At 37.2% G+C, this 24,557-nt stretch overlaps 2 protein-coding genes and 1 long non-coding RNA gene across 3 annotated transcripts in view; 2 read left to right on the plus strand and 1 right to left on the minus strand.

The window, feature by feature from the left end:
* Positions 1 to 9,688, plus strand: part of LOC121367260 — a 52,690-nt gene extending 43,002 nt beyond the window's left edge. The window contains exons 3-4 of the mRNA XM_041491375.1: positions 4,572 to 4,763; positions 6,848 to 9,688. Coding sequence (XP_041347309.1) covers positions 4,572 to 4,763; positions 6,848 to 7,098 — 443 coding nt within the window. The 3' untranslated portion in view covers positions 7,099 to 9,688. The remainder of the gene's footprint in view (positions 1 to 4,571; positions 4,764 to 6,847) is intronic.
* LOC121367258 (multiple epidermal growth factor-like domains protein 11) overlaps positions 1 to 24,557 on the minus strand; it is a 123,162-nt gene that overhangs the window by 37,646 nt on the left and 60,959 nt on the right. The window lies entirely within an intron of this gene.
* LOC121367261 overlaps positions 23,111 to 24,557 on the plus strand; it is a 3,846-nt gene continuing 2,399 nt past the window's right edge. Inside the window, exon 1 of the long non-coding RNA XR_005957352.1 lies at positions 23,111 to 23,349. This is a non-coding gene — a long non-coding RNA (uncharacterized LOC121367261). The remainder of the gene's footprint in view (positions 23,350 to 24,557) is intronic.

A 24,557-nucleotide genomic window follows, 5' to 3' on the forward strand; every position in this document is an offset into this window, starting at 1 on the left:
TATGCTCTGATTGGTGGACATTTGTATATGTTAATACGGAAATTGCTTGTTTTGCAATATCGATGACCCGTCACCCTAAACATATTCAAGTGTCCCCTGTTTTTCCTCTTTTAATGTTTTCCGCAGTACGCTTATGACGGATTGCTTTTTTCCCGTTACCCCCCCCCCCCCCCCCCCCCCCACACACACACACGCGATATATTTCGTAAATCTGAATTATTCGAAACTGTGTCACTGTTTTCCTTTCTAGGAGTTTGTCCAGATGGTCAGTATGGCTTAGACTGCAACTACACGTGCCACTGTACTTCCGGTTGTAATGATGTCACAGGATGTTCTGGGAACTGCAAAAAAGGATGGTCTGGACCAACATGCAACATGAGTAAAAACATTATTAACAGTTATTTTGATTATGTTTGTATTAGGTAATAACATATTTGTAATATCTGAACCTTTACACTCGGCAGTGAGATACACATTTTCAAATACTTGAGTAATATTACAGATGTGTCTTAATGTTTGCATTACCTGTCATGCAAGACAAAAAGAAATGAAGAAAGAAAGAACGATTGAAAGGATGAACGAATGGACGCAGTTATATACAAGAACACAAGTGGATGATTTTGTTTTTAAAGTTATGATTATTGATAATTCTAATAATTTTTAATCACACTCTTAATCACAGCTGCTTTTATCATAAAACACTGGATGCTCTTGGATGGCTATTATCAGTTCTTCCTTTTTATTTTATTTGGTTGACGGTGCCATGTTTTTTTAACCGCCTGCTTCTTGACCGGGAACAGGAAATGACGTTGCAGGCGAATTGTCAACGTGTACGAAAAAAATAGGATTGATTCTATTTTTTAAATTCGCTCGCCTAAGTATTCGCTCGCTCTCCATTCGTACGCGTGCAGTTTGCTTTCAAAATATAGTTTGTGTTTGTTCTATATTTTTCACTCGCTCGCCTGTCTAATTAGCTCGCGAATTCGCGTATAGTGTGTAAAAGCCTTTAAGCTCTTAACCCTGATCCTAAGCGTACGCACAATTCCGATTGTGCCGAACCACCGGGCGACGCGTCCATGCATGATACCTAAAAACATTCGTGTAGTTTTCTCCTTTTAAATGTATTTTCCAACTAAAACCTATTTACGGAGTTTGTGCTTCCAGTTAACTTATAAGTCACAGAGCAGTTATAAGTCATAGACCAATCAATGTTGGTCCCGATTAATTCATTGGATGGTGTGGCTGTAACGACTGGGTCATCACCTACCTAGGAACATCCAGTCAAAATGTCTTTCAACCAATAACACACATATTTGTGTTTTGCTATCAGTGTGTGACGAAAACAGTTTTGCAAAGCTGCGACACTGGGTTCAGATGTAGAGCGATGACTGAAATTATTTTCCCTCAGTTCAAAATGACTACAACCACATTTAATGTGGAAGTTACTCAGGTTTGTACAGATATTACATCAAATGAAGGTGTGTAATAAATAAAGTGTTATACTCGTTTTCGTTAAACACCAAAAAAATAAAGAAATGTTTTATTTAACGACGCACTCAACACATTTTATTTACGGTTATATGGCGTCAGACATATGGTTAAGGACCACACAGATTTTGAGAGGAAACCCGCTGTCGCCACTATATGGGCTACTCTTCCGATTAGCAGCAAGGGATCTTTTATGTGCGCTTCCCACAGGCAGGATAGCACAAACCATGGCCTTTGTTGAACCAGTTATGGATCACTGGTCGGTGCAAGTGGTTTACACCTACCCATTGAGCCTCGCGGAGCACTCACTCAGGGTTTGGAGTCGGTATCTGGATTAAAAATCCCATGCCTCGACTGGGATCCGAACCCAGTACCTACCAGCCTGTAGACCGATGGCCTGCCACGACGTTAAACACCAGATAACCCACTTAGTTTCCTTGTCTCTGATACAGGGAAAATTAGTTGAGTTCGTAAAAAGATCACGAGTGTAGCATTCTTATCAATTGTTAGTCCCCTACCGGTCCAAATGGAGGAGACTATATGTTTTATATCCATCCTTCTGTCGGTATGTCTGCCCGTCCGTCTGTCCGTCCGCATGTCTCACATGTAGTTTTCTGGATGTTTTTGTAAAATTGTGTGTATTGGTTTACCGTATGCTGTTAAAGATCAAGTTTAACTTTTATGGCGATTTACCCATTTTGGACGGAGTTATGGACCTTGAACTTAGGAGATATAAAATATTGTTATCCGGACTTTTGATTTGCAATGCCTGAAGATACTGAGATGAGATTTTGCATGTAGCTTTATCGTGTACTGTTACTGATGAAGTTTAACTTTCATGGTGATTTATTTCCTTTTCAAAGTGTTATGGCCCTTGAGGAGATACGAAAATTCGTTGGGCCCGGTAAAGGACATGTGTTGCTTTAGCAGTACTCTCAGAACACTTGTTGACTACGGACACAAGAAATCGGCCTTTTATAGTTCTCAATATCAATTTATTCGGTCCATAAAACCCGATATTGCCCGAAATATGGTCAGGAATTTTTATTTTATTTTAAATATAATGAAATCCTTTGTTTTTTGTACCCGAATCCAAATACGTGCATGATTATAATTTCCCTTTTTTGTGTGCTATGTTAATCTCTCGACCACCCACCCACCCCATTCTATGGGTAAAAATTGCGTCGTTTGGAATTCATTCACTGGAAACGTGCTACAGTCACCCTTGTATATGTTGACCCACTGAAGAAGAGAAGGACACGGAAGAGGAAGGGTGCGCCAGAGGCTGCTCAGGGGAGGTCAACACCGGCAGCAACTTATTCTGTGACGTAGTAGCTCCCAGTCCAGTCTGCCAAACCATTTAATATTAACAAGCCGACAAGCCAGTCCCAACACCCTACGTGATCCACAGACGCCCTTCATCGATTCCGGAACGACCACGGCCACTGCCAAAACGTAAAGCTGTTGAGTCTGAAAGCTGGACAGTGAGCCGTTGTGACGAGGGAGGACACCACAACCAGGTACAGAACCAACGCCTTAGAACCCACAGGGTCCTGTTCCTCAAGGCAATCTTAGCCCTAAGATCATCTTAAGTGTATAGCTACCTTATGCACTTAAGGTGATCTTAGCGCTAAGATTGCTTCGTAGAACGGGACCCAGGTCAGTAAGACCCAACCACAACATGTCAGTTTGCTAGTATGTAACACCAGGGACACTTCGCGGGTGATTTTTGTATTGGTTGAGCGATGTTTCTGACCAAACCCGGGTAGTCAACCAACACTTTAGATCCTACAGATCAGTAAGACCCGATGCCAGCGTGCCAGGTTGCTAGCAGCCGACGACACCAGGGTGGATTGGTTGAGCCATGCTTCTCACCACTATCAGACAGCCAGGGCAAATACGGGATCCCCTTCTGCAAGCACTGGTGTCTTTATTACTGATTACACACTGCCAAGATGGACTATACAGACAGCCAGGGATTCTGCTTGTCTTAATGGCCAACTCGGCCAACCATAGGATCATCAAGACCGTCTTCGTACTCTGTCGTTGCCAAGCAACTGCCCAGGTGGACGAGTGATCTCCTAAACTATCACTACATCCAGCTCATCCAATCGCCGTAGATGTCAAACTTGTTTCTGAACTTAGTTGGACTTAGTCAAAAGTTTATGTTTATATGTTTATAAACAGTCCGACACACAAACCCGTCAACATTGCTGAAATCGCCTTTGTCCTGTTTGGCTGAGCAGTCAATTGTTTAGTTTTTTGGCCGCTAAATGTTCTAGAGATCACTGGTTTTAGGTTCTAGACCTATTTTGTAATTATTATTATATTACTAGATGAAACCCGTGCTTACAAGTAAAGTTTAGAATGGGTGTGGTAATCTTACACTGTTTTTTCCTGTAAACAAAACGACCGCCATGTAAATAGCCAACCCTCATTAGGACGGGATGTAGCCCAATGGTAAAGCGCTCACTTAATGCGCGGTCGGTCTAGGATTAATCCCCATCGGTGGACCCATTGGGTTATTTCTCGTTCCAGCCGGTGCACCACGACTGGCCGTGGTATGTACTATCCTATGCTGCTAATGGGAAAACAGTAGCGGATTTCCTCTCCAAGACTATACGTCCGAAATGTTTGACATCCAATAGTCGATGGTTAATAAATCAATGTACTTTAGTGGTGTCGTTAAAGAAAATCAAGTAAACTTTCTTTCAGTAAAAAATTGTTTATACGGACGCCGTGTATTATTGCCGCTTCTATTTTAAGTGAAAAACATGGCGGCTTCCATTACCTTTGTTTCAATGGACTTCATCTTTGTACGCAATATTTAGGACGATGTGTGTACGGATGGATGGAGCCGAGCGCAAAACGATCTTGAGAAGTGCGGAATTTGTATTAAGTAGAAAGTACAAATTAACAGAGAGGCGGTCAAAATTGTATATAAGAGCCTTGCATATTGTATTATAGATTATTATCACTATCATGACAATAATAATAATAATAATAATAATAATAATAAAAAATCATCATTATTATTATTATTATTATTATTATTATTATTATTATTATTATTGCTATTTCAGATAATTTAGCGTTGAACAAACCTGCCTCCCAGAGTTCTCACTACAATGGGGACAGCACACCTCCATCAAATGGTGTTGACGGGGATTACACATCGCAAATATTCACTGATATACATCAAGATAACTGGTGGGAAGTGGATCTGGAAAAAGCATATTACATACACAACGTGACTGTTCACTTCAGGCGAGATTGTAAGTAGATGTAACACACACACACACACACACACACACACACACACACACACACACACACACACGTACGAAGAGAAGAGAAATCCAAATTTGACACAAACTGCTGTCGTATCTAAGCCCTGTTGAATCCAACAACTTGATACTGACACAACTTGCTGTCGTATTCTTAAGCACCTAATGCAGCTCTGTCGAACAACTTAAGACCGGCCTCGGTACGTCGTGGTAGGCCAACGGTCTACAGGCTGGTAGGTATTGGGTTCGGATCCCAGTCGAGGCATGGGATTTTTAATCCAGATACCGACTCTCCAAACCCTGAGCGAGTGCTCTGCAAGGCTCTGTGTAAACCACTTACCGACCAGTGACTCTAACTGTAAGGAGCTATCCTAGACGGACATTTGCTGCTAATCGGAAGAGTAGCCCCATGTAGTGGTGACAGCGTTTCCTCTCATTACTGACGTCATAGACCAAGAGTGCGTCGTTGTAAAAATTTCTTTTTCTTTCTTCTAACTGTAAGAGAATGGACGTAAATACGCTCTCATTACACTCAGAGACCAAGCTATGTCAAAGATATCCGCTCTAATACCACAACAATCCTATGTTTGACGTCAAATACATTTACACCGACCATTTCCGAGTTCCTTGATTAAATTTCCAGATATTAATCACTAATACACACACTACAGAAAGAAACCCGACAGCACCCACATTCAGCTAAGCTTCGGCAAACTCCGGACAGCAGAAAGTTCGCCGACCTATATCGTGACGTTGCGTCACATGATTGCCCACTCAGCCAGAATGTCTTCCAGGGGCCGTCTCATACAATAAAACGACAAGTGCCCGATAATCACCAAACATCGGATATTGGATGTCAAATATTTGGTAATTATATCATAGTGTTAGCGAGGAAACCCGCTACATCAAATATATTTTTCTGCATAAACTATTAGTGGCTGTATATCAAACGTGTTTCTGATCGTTCTAATATTTGTACTAGGGCAAATTTCATTTTATTTCCTGAAAACATTTTTGAAGACAAAGTCCAGTTTGGGCTTCTTACAAATATTAAGACGACCAGAAACACATTGAATATACAGACACTGATATTTGAAACAAGAAAATATATTTAATATGTATGTTTAATCGTAGAAATATTTTATTAGTTGGAAACATCTTACAATGCAGCAAACTCAGGAATGTCCCTTTTATTACCAAAGATTGTACAATAAATAGCTGCAATTTATACTTTTAATTACCAAAGTATTTACAATGAATGTTCTAAACGAAACTTAGCTTTGAAAAGATTTCCCTGACTTGTGACCAGAATACAAAAAAAAAAAAACAAAAAAAAAAACAAAAAAAGAAACGACACAAACCAAAACAATTGATTATTCTTAATTACACATAATCTCTCTCTGTCTCTCTCTGTCTGTCTGTCTCTCTCTCTCTCTCTCTCTCTCTCTCTCTCTCTCTCTCTCTCTCTCTCTCTCTCTCTCTCTCTCTCTCTCTCTCTCTCTCTCTCTCTCGCACACAAGTACACACACTCGCACGCATATGCTCACACACATACAACGCATACACACGTGCGCGCTCATACATACATATATACACGCACACACGCACATATTGGCTAACATATCTCTATTCTGCAAAAGTATCTAATTTGATACATTTTGACGAATATCAAACAGCAAATAAGAAACAGTTAGTCATGTTTGAAAGTTGGACTTAGTTGGTGAAATCGATTTGAAGTAGACGTAGTTTCAATTTGCTGAGGTGTCGTTCAATCGCATCTATTTCCCCTGCCACCTTTTATAGTTGCATATCATTCCATAACAACGGAGATTAATAGACTCATAGACTCATTAGCCCGGCTGCGTTCTACATTCTACAACATATTTATTATTATTATACCTGTTAAAGTCATGTTTGAATCTGTAATGTTCTAATCTACATTTAGATGCCATTATGTCATATCCACTTAGAATGCAGGCTTGTCCGTCCTGGACACAACCTCAGATATCTGGGGAAGATTTTTCCCAGGGCATATGTCAGTAATCCAATTTATGTTTTATTTATATTTACAGATAAACCTCGAAGGAATGGTGTTCAAGTGTACCGTTCTTTGGAAAGGAACCAGACTAAAACATATCATCTGTGTGGTGCAGCCACAATAGATAGCCCGGATGTGACACGTATTACTTGTAACAACAAGGCTCGGTATATTAAGCTGTACCAGGGAACTAACAACAATAACTTAGATACAAAAGATCATAACGCTGGAACGGCAATGGATTTTTCTGAAGTGGAAGTATTTAGTGAGTTACACTATTCATAAATACAGACTGAAATAAGTAACATGTGAATATCTGTCAACCTTCATCTATGCTGTTCTCGTCTTAACAAGAGTACATTTTAATATACAAACTAACATTCTGAGATATTCATACCAAACTGAATAGTCTTCTGTCTTATGTCCTCCCGTGGATTTTTTTTTAAAGAAAGCAAACGACCATCATAAATCAGTTTATTATACACCACAGATGAAGAATATTTTTGGTGCCCATCTTGAATTTTAGCAAGGCGCCATAATGACGTCATCAAATATGGCGGACATTTTGAATTCCTGAATTATCTAAAATGAATAATAAAAGTCTTATTTCTAGGTCAATCTTCACAAGCAAGATGTTAAAATGATCAGACGAAAGAGTTTAAACAGCTTATATGCACTAAATGATAAACGTGTGGTCATTCCAGGGTGGTGTGGAGGGTGTAATTAAAGACTCCTTTTGTTTTAGTGCATTTTAAACACTCCATCAACATTTGCACAATTAAACTTTATTCAATTAATAGCAAATTGTTTATCTGTTTATTGGGTAATAATACTGTACTTGGTCCCAACAGGAATTTTAATTAACATATTTAACACTTTAAAGACATATGGTCAGGGTCATATGCGGTGTCCAACTGTAGTTTGAAAGCAAATAAAGTTCAAAGTTATTTTATGGAGACGCGAGACAATACTTTCTTGAGGGACATTCTTAAAGCTAATGCATGATGGCTTACACAGGTTAATTCCACCAATACAGCCCTCAAAGAGTTTCCATGATTCCATGCATTTTTAGTACCGTTGTCACATAAAAAAACAAATTATAAAACAATGAGAGTTATTTTTTTGAAACAGTTGTTACATGTAAAACTTTGGCTCTATATAAAATTGCAATTTAAAACAAGAATAACTAGTGTATCCGAATTAATTCGTGGATGTTTAGGATAAAATAAACATGATCCGACGAATCGCCGTTAACACGAGCTGCAAATTCAGAGTTTAAAACGTTACTGACTCTAGCTTCCGACGTGCATACCTTTTACTGTTTCATTATTTGATGTTATTAAACACACAGAGGAACAAGTACATTAAATTACGTAAGAAGTTATAGGTAATGTGTAATTTAATGGTAAGAAGTGTAATAACCACACATATTTCACAGTGTCTAATAACTAGTGTTAGTAACCCTAATTTGCTACATTACAGAAACAATGTTTCATGTCTTTTTGTGTCTCCAAGCATTACAGTACATGGAGCTGGAGCATCAATTTTTTGGGATGGTGATGCGAAAATGTGTCTTTTCATCCATTGCCAAAAAGATGTTATATTCTGGTGGGTAGCCAGCTGTGTTGGCATTAAGGGTAATTAAAATGCAGATTCTGCTGCCAAGTCTGCTTTGAATTTGCCCCATGCCAGTGTTGGTGTCCCCTACAGAGATTTTGAATATGACATTAACAAATACCTAGTTTCCACTTGGCGAGATGCTTGGAATGGTGCTTTATTCTGTCAAGCTAGTCCTGGGAGAGTGGCAGTCATCTTACAGGTGGTGCACGAAGGATCAAGTGATCTTGTGTCATGTGCGTATCGGCCACACACATTTAACACATTCATTTATTTTAAAGAAGGATCCTCCTCCTCGGTGTAAACATTGTCAGTATACTCCGGCAATGTGCTACATTTTGGTGCAGTGAAATCATCTAAAGGTGACGAGCAAAAGACATATTTGGTAACGGAAATATGTTGGAATGTTTTACATTCCATCCAGAATTGGTCTTAAAGTTTTGAAGACATTTTCATTTCTATACAACATTTTAAAAATGTACTACCTTCATATTTGTATTGTATTTTATTTTCTCCACATATTTTTACACTGTGTTTTAAGCAATTATACATTTTGTATTTTTAATCATAATATTGATATACTTACCTTCGTATGACACCCAATGGGCGATTGGTCTTTTTTGCAGGGGTGTTGTTAAACATGAATGCATGCATTCTCCCGTTGAATTAATATTAAAACATACCAAAACAGACTAAAAATTCATACAAATCCCGACATAACCAAAGCTTTATTATTAGTCAACAATATACTTATTCCGATCATATTGACACCTTGTTTATCAGGATTGGCCGAGAAAGTAGTGAATTAGGCCCCTGTACTATATATACCCATGATGCTAGAGGATGGTATGGCCATATTTGTGTGATCTGTGCTATATCCATGCATCCCCTCTGTGGGCTGGGGTGATCGTCTTTCTGTGATCTGTGCTATATCCACCCATGGCTCCATGGGTTGCTCGTATCGTCTTTTTGTCGACTGGTATGTCCATGTTATTATTATGTCCGAATTATACGATACACGCTTAATACAGGCCAGTTGACACAACATCGTACGTGATGAAAAATAGTTGCCATTTAAGAGAGTTAACGGCTTGGAAAGGTTGCACTGTTACTTCGTATAACCATTTCTCAGCACATTAACAAATACATCTATATCAAATGCCGTGGAATGGGCTGTCCTGTCCCTTGCTGTTAAAAGAAACTGCAGTAGGTTTCTTTTTATGGACTGTCCTCATAGACTATATATCAAAATTACCAAATGTTTCTCATCCAGTAGCCTCTGGTGACTAAATCTATGCGCTGTAGTTGTGTCGTTAAATGAAACAAACTTTAACCACAACGCCATCGAGATCTGTTATATTTTATTTTGTTTAATTTTGTCACTAATATCGTGAAAGAACGCCACAGAAGGATAATTTTATTTAAACTCAGGCCGTTATGCAAAGGCGTAAGAGGAACATCTATACATAATTAGAATAAAATGGTTTAGAGGAGGATGTATAAAAGACTGATTGTATTTCTTGATAAATTATACAACCAACTTAATACGTTCCTCGATGTTACAGCGAAGCGATATATGATTAAGTATCAATATTCATGTTATGTCAATAATTATTATGATGTGTACTTTGGATATAAATATATTTCAGGTACAACAGTGTATAAATAAATTATGAAATAACAATATTCAGAATATTTCAACTATAATTGTGTACTTACATTTGACGATTTTACATTATTATGATATTTATGAGAAGTAAGTGTATTGTACAAGATACGTAAGTATATTCCATGGACACTTCTACGATAAACTGGTTTCACATGCACCTGACAGAAGGATACAAACAAAAATCAATACATATCTTGATACATATATATGGAAATAAATAAATAAATTTATTTGTGTTACAGCATTTCAATTATAGCTCTGTATTAAAATACATTTCGTGATCTATACTGATCTAGATATATATTGAACAAAATCAGTATTAAGAATATTTGAGCAACGACTGTGTACTTTCTGTTCATGATAATACATTATAGATATATCAATATTCAGAATATTTGAGCAACGACTGTGTACTTTCTGTTCATGATAATACATTATAGATGTATCAATCTTCAGAATATTTGAGCAACGACTGTGCACTTTCTGTTCATGATAATACATTATAGATGTATCAATCTTCAGAATATTTGAGCAACGACTGTGCACTTTCTGTTCATGATAATACATTATATATGTATCAATATTCAGAATATTTGCGCAACGACTGTGCACTTTCTGTTCATGATAATACATTATAGATATATCAATATTCAGAATATTTGAGCAACGACTGTGCACTTTCTGTTCATGATAATACATTATATATATATATATATATATATATATATATATATCAATATTCAGAATATTTGAGCAACGACTGTGCACTTTCTGTTCATGATAATACATTATAGATGTATCAATATTCAGAATATTTGAGCAACGACTGTGCACTTTCTGTTCATGATAATACATTACAGATGTATCAATATTCAGAATATTTGAGAAACGACTGTGCACTTTCTGTTCATGATAATGCATTACACATGTATCAATATTCAGAATATTTGAGCAACGACTGTGCACTTTCTGTTCATGATAATGCATTACAGATGTATCAATCTTCAGAATACTTGAGCAACGACTGTGCACTTTCTGTTCACGATAATGCATTACAGATGTATCAATCTTCAGAATACTTGAACAACGACTGTGCACTTTCTGTTCATGATAATACATTACATATATATCAATATTCAGAATACTTGAGCAACGACTGTGCACTTTCTGTTCATGATAATACATTATATAGATGTATCAATATTCAGAATATTTGAGCAACGACTGTGCACTTTCTGTTCATGATAATACATTATATAGATGTATCAATATTCAGAATATTTGAGCAACGACTGTGCACTTTCTGTTCATGATAATACATTATATAGATGTATCAATATTCAGAATATTTGAGCAACGACTGTGCACTTTCTGTTCATGATAATACATTATATAGATGTATCAATATTCAGAATATTTGAGCAACGACTGTGCACTTTCTGTTCATGATAATACATTATATAGATGTATCAATATTCAGAATATTTGAGCAACGACTGTGTGCACTTTCTGTTCATGATAATACATTATATAGATGTATCAATATTCAGAATATTTGAGCAACGACTGTGCACTTTCTGTTCATGATAATACATTACAGATGTATCAATATTCAGAATATTTCAATTTATAATCGAGTTAACTTAGGTATGGATATGTTTTACGAATTAAAACTAAAGACGTTTGAAGTATTACTGTATGTTTAAATTCGATATATATATGTATGTGTATATGCATATGTATATGTATATGTATATGTATATGTATATGTATATGTATATGTATGTGTGTATGTATGTATGTATGTATATATGTATATATATATATATATATATATATATATATATATATATATATCTATATATATATATCTATATATACAAATATATATATCATATAATATCTTACATTTTCAGTGCAATCAAAGTATGTGATATTTTTCAGATCACATACTTTAAGAATTTGATAACTTTGCAAATTAGATGTAAATTAGTCGAGGTCTTGGCACTAGATTTATTGACATTTAAGCAAACGTACTTGGGTGACACTCCATGATTGACGTATGCATTCATAGTCATCAAATAAAAAACATTTCAATGGTAATTTGACACTGAAAGCTGTCCAGAGTTCAGAAAACAAAAATATGTGAGGCATAACTTTATTTTGATGTAAGGACATCCAGAATGACGGCATTCGAGTTTGACGTAATTTCCATTCAAAAATACACCGCGCCACATATTCTTACGTCATTTGAATATCTAGTAATGGCGGACTGCAATTACAGTTGCGTGTACAGTTTACAAAAACACGTTGTATTAAGCTCGAGCTTATATGATAAAGAGATTATCACCCTCGTGTATTTCGGTATCGTCAATATCATATATTAGGAATAAAAATAATGCATTATGCTCGCCAGAGGCTGGATAATACAATTTGTATTCCTAATATATGATATTGACGATACCGAAAAACACTCTGGTAATAGCGTCTCTCTCTCTCTCTCTCTCTCTCTCTCTCTCTCTCTCTCTCTCTCTCTCTCTCTCTCTCTCTCTCTCTCTCTCTCTCTCTCTCTCTCTCTCTCTCTCTCTCTCTCTCTCTCTCTCTCTCTCTCTCTCTCTCTCTCTCTCTCTCTCTGTATATAGATATAACACAGGATCGTTTCGTTATTCTTTCAGTTTGTGACGCTGGTACGTTTGGAGATAACTGCGCCGAGTTCTGCCACTGTAAACGGCAACCGTGTAACTATACAACTGGAGAGTGCGTGGGTGGATGTAAACAAAACTGGACTGAAAAGCAGTGTCATGGTATGATACGCGCGCACACATATATGCACCAGTCTTTCCTCGATCCTCCATTGTATGTAGGTATATGTGTGGGGGTGGTGGGGGTAGGCAAATTAATTAATTAATGAAAGCTATCCAGGGTTGGACAGGTTTATCTAGCCCCGTGCAAACGGTGGCCAATTCCGTCTAGTGGGAAAGAAAACATAACATGATTACCGTAAGTACTGACGAAATAAATCAAAATTAATAGAATACATTGGATGAGAGGCTTAGTTTTATTACTGTTGTTAATACTTGTGATAGTTACTGTTACGAAATATTTGATTGCGTCATACTATTATTCATCGAACTGTAAGAATGAATACAGGAATTTCCTACATGATTGTGGTGTTAAGGGCTACCTATAAAGTACTTGCACTAAAATTAGGGATGTTTTCGCATCAGTTTTACATTCCTTCACTGCCCCCTTCCCCACCCCTCCCAAACCATCATGTACGTGCTGTTACTTTCCGTGATGCACTGGCGACAACATTTTCATGAATGTGTTCTATCAGAGAGACAAATTCAGCACACAATGACGTGGATCTCGTAAACGTTCAGAATAATTCTGTAGGCACTGGTCTGTGATATTTAACACCACAATCATGTAGTAGATTTTTGGATTCATTCTTGCAATTCGATGAACAACAGTACGGCGCAATAAACTATTCGTCCATTCTACCTGTATATAGGTAACGTTTGTTTCAATATTTGATCTATTGTTTTTGATGAACTTTGATCATAATTGCATTAAACAAAATTCACCATAGCACTATACACTAAACCGACCTTCATTCATAGCTGATTTCCATCTGTGCTGAAGTGTCATCATTAAAACATTAATCCATTCATTTGGTCATACACGCAAACACATAAAAACATAATAGATACAGTTAGGAACTAGAATCGTGTAAACGTTTATACTATGAAATGTAAGACACATACAAGAATTAGCACACGTGAATACCTCAGTACAGTGTTTAAAGGTTCGATAATGTTATACCAATAATATGACACACACACACACACACACACACACACACACACACACACACACACACACACCTGTTATTTTCAGTGCGTGATTGTAACCACTATTTGCTTTACAGTATATTGCTATAATGTTCAGTGCGAGATTCTGACCACTATGACTCAGTCACTATGCATTACCATAATGCTATTTCTAGTGTGTGATATTAACCACTGTGTTCATTTAACATTAGTATAATGTTATTTTCAGTGTGTGATTCTGATCACTATGGTTTACTGTGCAATGCTAGTTGTTCCAACAGACACTGTGATCAGACTAACGGAACATCCTCGTGTAAAATCACTGGACAGTGTGACAATGGATGTCAAGCAGGATGGACTGGAACAGATTGTACACAGAGTAAGATCTATATGTTAAAATCGAGTATTTTGGATTATTAAATGCTTAACTTGGATCCTGTTTAACGGTTTAACACAACATATACTAATGACACCAGTCGGTTCAGTACTCGCTTGAGGTGCTTGATTTGTTTATTTCTCGTTCCAACCAGTGCACCACAATTGGACAAAGGCCGTGATATGTGCTTTCCTGTCTGTGGGAAAATGCATATAAAAGATCCCGTGTTGCATTAGAACAAATGTAGCGGGTTTCCTCTGATGACTGTGAGTCAGAATTACCAAATATTTGGCATCCAATAGTCGATGATTAATTAATCAATGTGCTCTAGTGGTGTCGTTAAACAAACCCGTGGGATTTGTATGTCATAAAACTGTGACACTTGTAATATTATGTTGCAGACCCGTGACATTTGAATGTTGTAGACCCGTGACACATATATGACGTAAACCCGTAACTCTTGAATGTTATAGCCCTGTGCAAATTATATGTTGTAGACCCGTGACACTTGTATTGTGTAGACCCGTGACACGTATATGACGTAAACCCGTAACTCTTGAATGTTATAGTCCTGTGCAAATTATATGTTGTAGACCCGTGACACTTGTATCGTGTAGACCCGTGACACTTATATGACGTAAACCCGTAACTCTTGAATGTTATAGTCCCTGTGCACTTGCATTATGTAGAGTAGACCCGTGACACTGTATGTAGATGTAGACCCGTGACACTTGATGACTCTGTATCTTGTCGTGACACTTATATGTTGTAGACCCGTGACACTGTATTGTGTAGAATGACACCTGTATGTCCTGTCCACAATTGTATGTTGTAGACCCGTGACACTTGTATTGTGTAGACCCGTGACACTTGTATGTAGACCCGTGACACCTGTAGACCCGTGACACTTATATGTTGTATCGTGTATGTTGTAGACCCGTGACACTTGTATTTTGTAGACCCGTGACACTTGTATGTTGTAGACCCGTGACACCTGTATCTTGTAGACCCGTGACACTTATATGTTGTAGACCCGTGACACTTGTATGTTGTAGACCCGTGACACTTATATGTTGCAGACCCGTGACACTTGTATGTTTTAGACCCGTGACACTTGTATGTTGTAGACCCGTGACACTTGTATGTTGTAGACCCGTGACACCTGTATCTTGTAGACCCGTGACACTTGTATGTTGTAGACCCGTGACACTTGTATCTTGTAGACCCGTGACACTTGCATGTTGTAGACCCGTGACACTTGTATGTTGTAGACCCGTGACACCTGTATCTTGTAGACCCGTGACACTTGCATATTGTAGACCCGTGACACTTGCATGTTGCAGACCCGTGACACTTGTATTTTGTAGACCCGTGACACTTGTATCTTGTAGACTCGTGACACTTGTATCTTGTAGACCCGTGACACTTACATGTTGTAGACCCGTGACACTTACATGTTGTAGACCCGTGACACTTACATGTTGTAGACCTGTGCCACTTGCATGTCGAAGATAGGTGACATGTGTATGTCGTAGACCTGTGACCCTTGTATCTGCCAGATTCGTGACATTTGTATTTCGTGAAGAGTGGCGAAAATATAAAGTGCATAGAAACCATTTATGGAGCATTTATTAAGATAAAACATCAGCCAGTGTTTTGTCAATATGGAGATTCAAATAAAAAAGACAAAATGTAACATCACGTGTGTTAATCTGTTGATAACCGTTATTGAATTTAGCGATAATGCAAATGTATAAAAGAGTAGAAAAAAAGAGAAATTATTTGAATGTATTTTTGTGTGCATGCAAATCAAGACACAATGTATACATTTCACACAGAAAAAAACCCCGAAATAATATCTTTTTTTTAGTCATTATGCAACTTTGAGACTGCTCATGTATTCGAAAACATTGAATATGTCCCAGGAAAACTTGACCCAATCCCTTAACACGTTACACAAACATCAACAATTGCTATTAAAATCCAAAATATACGTACTAAGATACACGATTACATTATTTATAATTTCGACACATATGTAATATATTTTAATTTTTAAAAAATATCATTGTCATTGTTTCCCTCTTTTCTGTTAACAAATATTGGCCATGATAATGAGAATCAGCTGCTTGTATTTTGTAGGAATTGTAATATGTCAAACTTAATCCATTAAAGCCACTAACTCTAGTTAATAGACAATGTTAAATATGTTCGGCTATTACAACAGTTTTACAGTTAACTTAGAAATAGCTTATACCATATGCCTTAAATTATCAGTGTTAGCTACATTAAACGTGTTTCTGGAGCGCAAAACTTATTTTATGCGAACAGAAAGGTACGTACCTTGGAAATATCTGCAGCTTTAACTGTTAATATAGTAGCACGTATGATTATGTATTAACGTAAAAAAAATCAAATAACACTGCACAGACAATATTTTAATTAGGACAAAAATAACCTTTGTGTAACTTTTTTTGTTTTTTGGAACGTGAATATTTTAGAATGCCCAGTTGGTTGGTATGGTCAAGGTTGTAATCAGCTCTGCAGTAAAAGGTATTGCCTTAGAAAAAACTCGACATGTGATTATGTGACGGGGAAGTGTGATCATGGCTGTTCTCGGGGATATGAATCGTCGGATTGTACTACGGGTATGTACGACAGTTTATTATCAATATGATTCACAATGATTAATGCTGTAATTGGCGAATAACACTTGTTATATAACGGTCTTGATAATATAACTGTGACACTACGTCTTTTTGGACCATTACTATCACATGACGCCGCTATAGAATATTGCTATGACATCACGCTGCGTAAGAACATTACCAGATCATCACAATTCTAATGAGCATTGCTTTGAGAGAACACAACTGATAAACATTACTAATTACTGTGACATTGGCATATGATGTAATATTGTATTATGACTGTTTCTACGGCCTATATTTAAACATGAATAGAGGTCTAACAAACAGTTGTATTTCACTTCGTTACAATTCTTTCCCCATGAATACCAAGACATATTCAGCCCTGCAGAAATCGGGGGACTGGGGGCTTGTACCATCCTACTTGAGACTCAAAATATGTAAATATGTGTCGTACTGTCTATAAAAACACAAAAATGTGCCACTCACTATAGCGTGCCCCATTCCCTTCAGATATCGTCCCTACTGTTATGATGTAGTACTAATATTATCTGGCTGACCAAAGTGCTGTTTTCAAGTGTCTTTGTATATCATTATTTTCAGCATGCAGCCACACGTATGGGTTCAACTGTAACATGACTTGCAGCTCTCGTAAATGTTCGGAAAATTCCAGTTGTGACCATTATTTTGGAAACTGTACAAAACGATGTTTGGATGGGTTTGAGTTACCAGACTGTACAAACGGTATATCTTAATATTTGCCATTATGTGTTCATACAGTTGATAATTACTTTTAAATGAGCCATGTATGTTATATATGTACTTTTAATATAGATATATAACTAAAGTCATATCTATGTACATAATACACATTTTATTTTTTAAAGTTAAAATGTTATAGTTTGTTTTGTTTAACAACACCGCTAGAGCGCATTGACACATTAATAATCGGCTATTGGATGTCAAGCATTTGATAATTTACATGTAATGTCTTAGAGTGGAAACCCGCTACATTGTTTGATTAGTAGCAACCTTTGTGATCATTTATATGCACCATTCCACATGCAGGATAGCACATACCACGGCATTGGACATACCAGTCGTGGATCACTGGTTGGGATGTGTTAAAACAATCCGATAATGGCCCATTGTGTTATTTAAGACCTTATGGTTATGAATGTTTGTTATATTCTAATGTTGTTGTGAAACCATGTAAACCATAATTTGTAATAATATTATAACATTATATTATGCTATTCAACAGTATGCCATGATGGTATGTTTGGTGCTGGGTGTAAGTTAAACTGCAGTGAACGACACTGTGATGGAGACAATACGACGTGTGATGCTCAAAGTGGAACATGTAAAAATGGCTGTACGCCAGGATGGAAGAAACCAAGTTGTATGAACCGTACGAAACTTCTATTCTGTATAATGATTTCATATGTTGATAGCTTGATCAAAAAACGAACTTCAGTTAAATAAGCCTCTACAAATCACTTGGTCCGTCTTTTTGTTTCCAGTATAATATTCCATTAAAAGTGCACAGTCATCTGGATTATAGTGTATGGTGCATCGGGTTGTAACTTACATTTTTTATTAGAGTACATTTAAGTTTATACATCTCAGTAATTATTGATTGTCCTAATGTCTACAAAAGATCAAGACAGTGGCTTGGTTCAACCATTTGGCACACACCAGAATTTTGATAATACTTGGATTGTGTTGGTATGTTGTAGAAATACATCCTGTGGAAGATACAGTTTGTATTGTTTTACGACACCACTAAAGCACATTGATTTATTAACCATCGACTATTGCATATCAAACATTTGGTAATTTTAACATATAGTTACAGAGAGGAAACCCGCTAGATTTTTCCATTATTATCAAGTTAGCTTTCATATGCACCATTCCACAGACACAATTGCACATACCACGACCCTTGATACACCAGTCGTGGTGCACTGGTTGAAATGAGAAATAACTCAATTGGCCCTTCGACAGGGATCGATCATAGACAGACCGCACATCAAGTGAACGCATTACCACTGGGCTACATCACGCCCCTACATCGTAGTGAACTGCAAGGATATATACTAGTATGTTGACAACTGAGAACACTTCGACTGCTCATTTACTCGTCTCCAGATAAACGTAATGTATTTAAGTATTTGTAGATGCTCGTACATTCAGTCACATTTTACATGACCAGATGTAAACATTATATTTTATTTGAAGCAAGAAACTACGTTTTAGACAGAAATATGAAACAATGTAGGAAGTCCACATAACAGGATATCCGTCTTTATTTTTCAGTTTCACTTAAACTGTGTTTGTTGTTAATATACCAATCACTGTACGTGATATATAGTAGCTGTGTTTGCTTATGCTTATTATTTTCATTCAGGACAGCCAAACCAGACATCTGCGGTGCGTATCCAAGACAGCATGTTTTAATTTTAATTGGACAAAACCAATTAAATAAATGAATGAATGAAATATATATTGTTTATACAAAAAATAGATAAATTCATACAGCCTCGATCAGGAAAAGAAATTTTTATTGGTTTCACTGTTACACCAATTTGAATTTGACCAAGAAAGATTTGTATTCATATTTGACTCTTGAATATTTTTTGCTAGAATGCGACACTGGTCTGTACGGCGCCGATTGTTCGTTTACCTGCACAAGAAGACACTGTATGAATAAAAGTGCGAGCTGTGATCACGTGACTGGTTCATGTGGAGGAGGGTGTGAGGGATCCTGGATAGGAGAAGACTGTACTGGTAGGTTCTGTTTGTAAGTATTTATGAGTAAAGCTAAGTTTATTTTGTTAAACAACACCACTAATAGACACCGTTTCTTTATTCATAAGCTACTTGATGTAAACAATCGGTAATTCTGACAAATAGTCTTCAGATGAAATTCGCTACATAAACCATTAGGAGCAAGGAATCTTTAAATGTGTCATCATTGAGGAAAGATATAACAATCATTTCCTAAAATGAATCATAAATGTGTAGAAAGTTAAAACTGTCGACTAAAGACTGCATAGAACACTAAATATTTCAATGTATTGCTGGCACTGGGAGTCAAATATTTGCTTTAACTGCGTCTATTGATGTTATTATATCTTGTTTTCTATTAAACAGGGTGTGATGGGAAATATGGCAAGAATTGCAGCTACGTCTGCAGTGAGAGGAACTGCAAAAACATGTCAGCGTCATGTGATCACGCGACAGGATCTTGTAATGGAAAATGTAAGGACGGTTGGAATGGAGACACGTGCATGGCCAGTAAGTACTTCGTAGTTTACATGAAGACAAAACATTGTGTACAACTTTAATGTCAAAAACAATACCTGACAAACGTTAATGTCATACACAATAACTGACACACACACTTTTTAAAAGGGTCCACAAATGCATATTTTATAAGCATACGTTCTAGCTACGTTTCAAATGTCATAGTAACCAACAGAGGCAACCTCTTTCTGTATTACGCATCCACACTGGTAGAACGCTCGACTGAGGTTCGATTAATCACAAGATAGTTAGGACTGTTATTTCCCGCCCTATCCACTGCTGTATCTAAGGCAAAACACTGTTCTGCCTATGGGAGGTGCATTGAACAGATCTGCTGTACCGATAGCGGTAGCTTATGTGGAGGCAGAGTGTTGTCTTCGACCCCCAACCCCCCCCCCCCCCCCCTCTCCCTCTCTCTCTCTCTCTCTCTCTCTCTCTCTCTCTCTCTCTCTCTCTCTCTCTCTCTCTCTCTCTCTCTCTCTCACACTTAAACATATGCAGAGGTGTCATTAAACAACTATTTCTTACCTTTCCTTCATGGCTTGCAGCTAGAAGTTGCCTAAAATGGGGACGGGATTTAGCTCAGTTCGGTTGAGTGATCGCTTGAGGTGCTTGCGTCGCAGAATCGAACCACGTCGGTGGACCCATTCAACTGATTGGGTTTTTTTCTCGTTCCAACCAGTGCACCACAACTGGACAAAGGTCGTGGTATGTGTTTTCCTGTCTGTGGCAAAGTGCATTTAAAAAATCCCTTTCTGCATTAGGAAAAATGCAGCGGTTTTTCACTGATGACTACGAGTCAGGATAACCATATGTTTGACATCCAATAGGCGATGATTAATTAATCAATGCGTTCCAGTAGTGTCGTTACACAAACACACTTTTTGCCTAAAGTGCACCGAATCGCAATAGTACCACCTCATGCCGTGTTTGACTTTTAAGGGGAGATAACACAAACATAAAACAAGTGAACAGTGAGCTATGTTCGAAACAATAACATCACATATTATACAAAATCACTAGCCCTGACTCCAACACAGATGGTATGAACATCATTCATTTTGAACAGTCTTCATTACATATTGTTATGTCTTGTATGTTATAATAGTACATATTATATAATACAGAATGCTCTAGAACATATGGCAGAGATTGTAACTATTCGTGCGGTGACAGAAAGTGTAAAGACAACACGATGTGTGATCATGTGACTGGATCGTGCAATGGCCAATGTGCTGCTGGTTGGCAAGGAGACGTGTGCACTGATGGCCTCAGATTACAGTTATCTTCCCATTTGGTTGTCCAAAATCCGGAAGTTTCACCGCGCAAGTAGTCTGCTGTTTGACTGTGATTATTTCATGGCAGACAGCTATGAAGTGGCAACTGTTTGACTGAAGTGACAGGGGATAGCCTGTAGTTTGTAAACATGTGTAACTTGCTGACATTGAAGACTTGTTTGTGGTAATTCCGGCCCATGCAAAAGTAGTGCTTTTTGTGTAAAATGGGTGTACTCCGGCCTGGTTTAGAGGGTGTGTCTGTTTAAACCAATATGCTGGGAGAAAGAGCTGGACAACAGGGGTTGTCCTTTTCAGGGTATGTGTCCCCCATGCAGGCAAAGGTACATACAAAACTTCACGGGCCTGCTGATATTAATAAAAATGTTATAGCCACTAAGGCTATATAGAAACATATAGCGAAATTAATTGTGGTCTGAGGCCTGATAGTAAGAACTTTTAGTTTGTAGTTTCACAAACAAATATTTATGCAAATCAGTTACATGACACATTATATATCATCAGTGAGAGAGAGAGAGAGAGAGAGAGAGAGAGAGAGAGAGAGAGAGAGAGAGAGAGAGAGAGAGAGAGAGAGAGAGAGAGAGAGTACCTTTAACATCCCCATATACCTCTATGGTTGCAGGCATGACTGTCCCGGGCCCTGTCTCTGGATAGCCAGTGGCGTGGCTCGGGACAATAATACTACAGGACAATTTTGACTCATTATTTTTAGGAATTGGGATAGGGAACTAATAATTATTAAATTAAGACGTGCAGATCTAGATAAAAAATTGTTAAAACCAAACTAATTTCCTAAGTTTTATATATATATATATATATATATATATATCTTTTTTTTTTTCTTTTTTCTTTTTTTTATATATAAAATTTAAATTGACTTTAATTAAATTTATTTTAGTCGCATTTTAGAGCAGGCATGTCTAAAAATAAATATAATATTTAAAAAAGAAATTTAGCCCTACGGGGTAAAAGGTGGAACGGTTTACACAAGGTAAATTTTTATTTTCATTACATAAAAGGATAAAAATATCATAAAAATACAACATATTAAAAAACCAGCACGCTTTTTAAAAACATTTATCAATTTTCAATTATTTTTTAAATGAACCAACACCAAAAGTTAAAAAAAACAAAACAATATATACATGTACAACTCAAGCCAAGCAGGGGGAGGATGTTTTACTGCCAGATAAATCTCACATCCCAAGCCGACCTCCATTCACACCCTTTCATACAGTAGATATCTGTCAGTAGACGTAGCCCTGATTTCAACAGAGATTAGGTCATCAGCAGCAGTCTATTATTTTCTACGTCACTGGAAATGTTCCTTTCTTGTCCTATCAGGCGCGTCTGTGGGTAAATATGCAGGGGGTATAGACTGTGGTGAACAAAGTGTTTAAGGGGATCAGATCTTGCACACCCAGAAAATATATTGAAACCCCCAGAAAATATGCTTGCAGGAATTTTGACACACACACACACACACACACACACACACACACACACACACACAAGCGTACATGTATATGAATAACACACTGTGAGTTTTATATAATAGTCTGCATTACCTGTGGTAGAAATATCTTGATTTCCGTTTCTTATGTTACATAGTATGTATTGTATCATACAGAATGCACTGGAACATATGGCCAAGACTGCAAACACTCGTGTAGTGACAGACACTGTGAAGACAATGCACAGTGCGATCACGTGACAGGATCGTGCAATGGACAGTGCGTTGCTGGTTGGCAAGGAGATGCTTGCAGTGTCACTGCCAGTGAGTCTAAAAGTAAGTTCCATCAGTTCTGTAATTCTGTTATCTGACAGTATGATCCATTGGACTGACAGTTGTATTAGTTGATGGTTGGCAAGGAGATGCTTGCAGTGTCACTGCCAGTGAGTAAATGTAACTTTCATCAGTTCTGTAATTCTGTTATCTGACAGTATGGTCCATTGGACTGACAGTTGTGTTAGTATTTTCTAGCTCTTCCTCTGATAGTCCAAATACTAGACATCGCATACTGGCGTAATGATAGGTAATCTGTATGTGACCTGGGCGGGAGGGGCGGTGCATGTGTATGGATGTACTAATGTGTGTGGTAATGTGTTCGTATATGTATGCGCGTATATGTGTGTGCACGCATATGTGTGTGCGTACGTTCTTCTATATGTGTGTTTCATGTGCGGCCTTGTCACCCAGTGTAATACTAATTTCGACGAAAGTCACTTTTCGCATCTTTGTTTTGGCATCGTACACGATTAATAAAACATATCCAACAGTAATGTTTTGATATGCTATATTTAACAAAAGTTACTTTTTATTTGTTTCATATTTTAAAATTTAAACATAACATTTTGTCCAGAATCATGAAAAATAAAAACATACCGACCTGTAAACAGCGTTGTCTGATTGTTATAGAATTTTGACAGGGATCAAGGTTAGTAGACCGTTTTTATTTTCATGTGGCGAAGCATTGTAATAATATAGCAAATTTTCAATTTGAATGACTTCAGTATTCCAATGACGTCACTTTGCATCTCCTTACAATAACCATAAACTGAATACATGACGTTTCCGTTTTAAGAACGTTGGAAAAATTCCAATGCCAAATTGCCATTAAAATTGTTTTGTTTGAACATTACTAATGTGATTAAAACATTGTACCTTTTACAAAAAAAAATTTAAAGTGAAATTATGGTAAGATATGTTACATTGATTATATACGAAGCCAAAAACCCCAAACAAAACAAGGATGCGAAGAGTGACTGTCGTCGACATTACCTTGAAATTCTATTCTTAGAAAGAGAAAAAATAGCACCCACAGCCTTCATTATACATACATGTATAATTTAACTATTATTTCGGGCAGGAAGGTGGGTGAACGCTTCTCATTTGAGAGAAAACTGAAGTAGAAAAGTAACTGTTCCAGAGACCATGTCAAAAAATCTTGTTTCAAATAAGTTTTATTATGCTAAACAGTTTTAACATTTGAATTA

Source organism: Gigantopelta aegis, unplaced genomic scaffold (genome assembly GCF_016097555.1).
Source record: "Gigantopelta aegis isolate Gae_Host unplaced genomic scaffold, Gae_host_genome scaffold74, whole genome shotgun sequence".
NCBI classification, from domain to species: domain Eukaryota; kingdom Metazoa; phylum Mollusca; class Gastropoda; order Neomphalida; family Peltospiridae; genus Gigantopelta; species Gigantopelta aegis.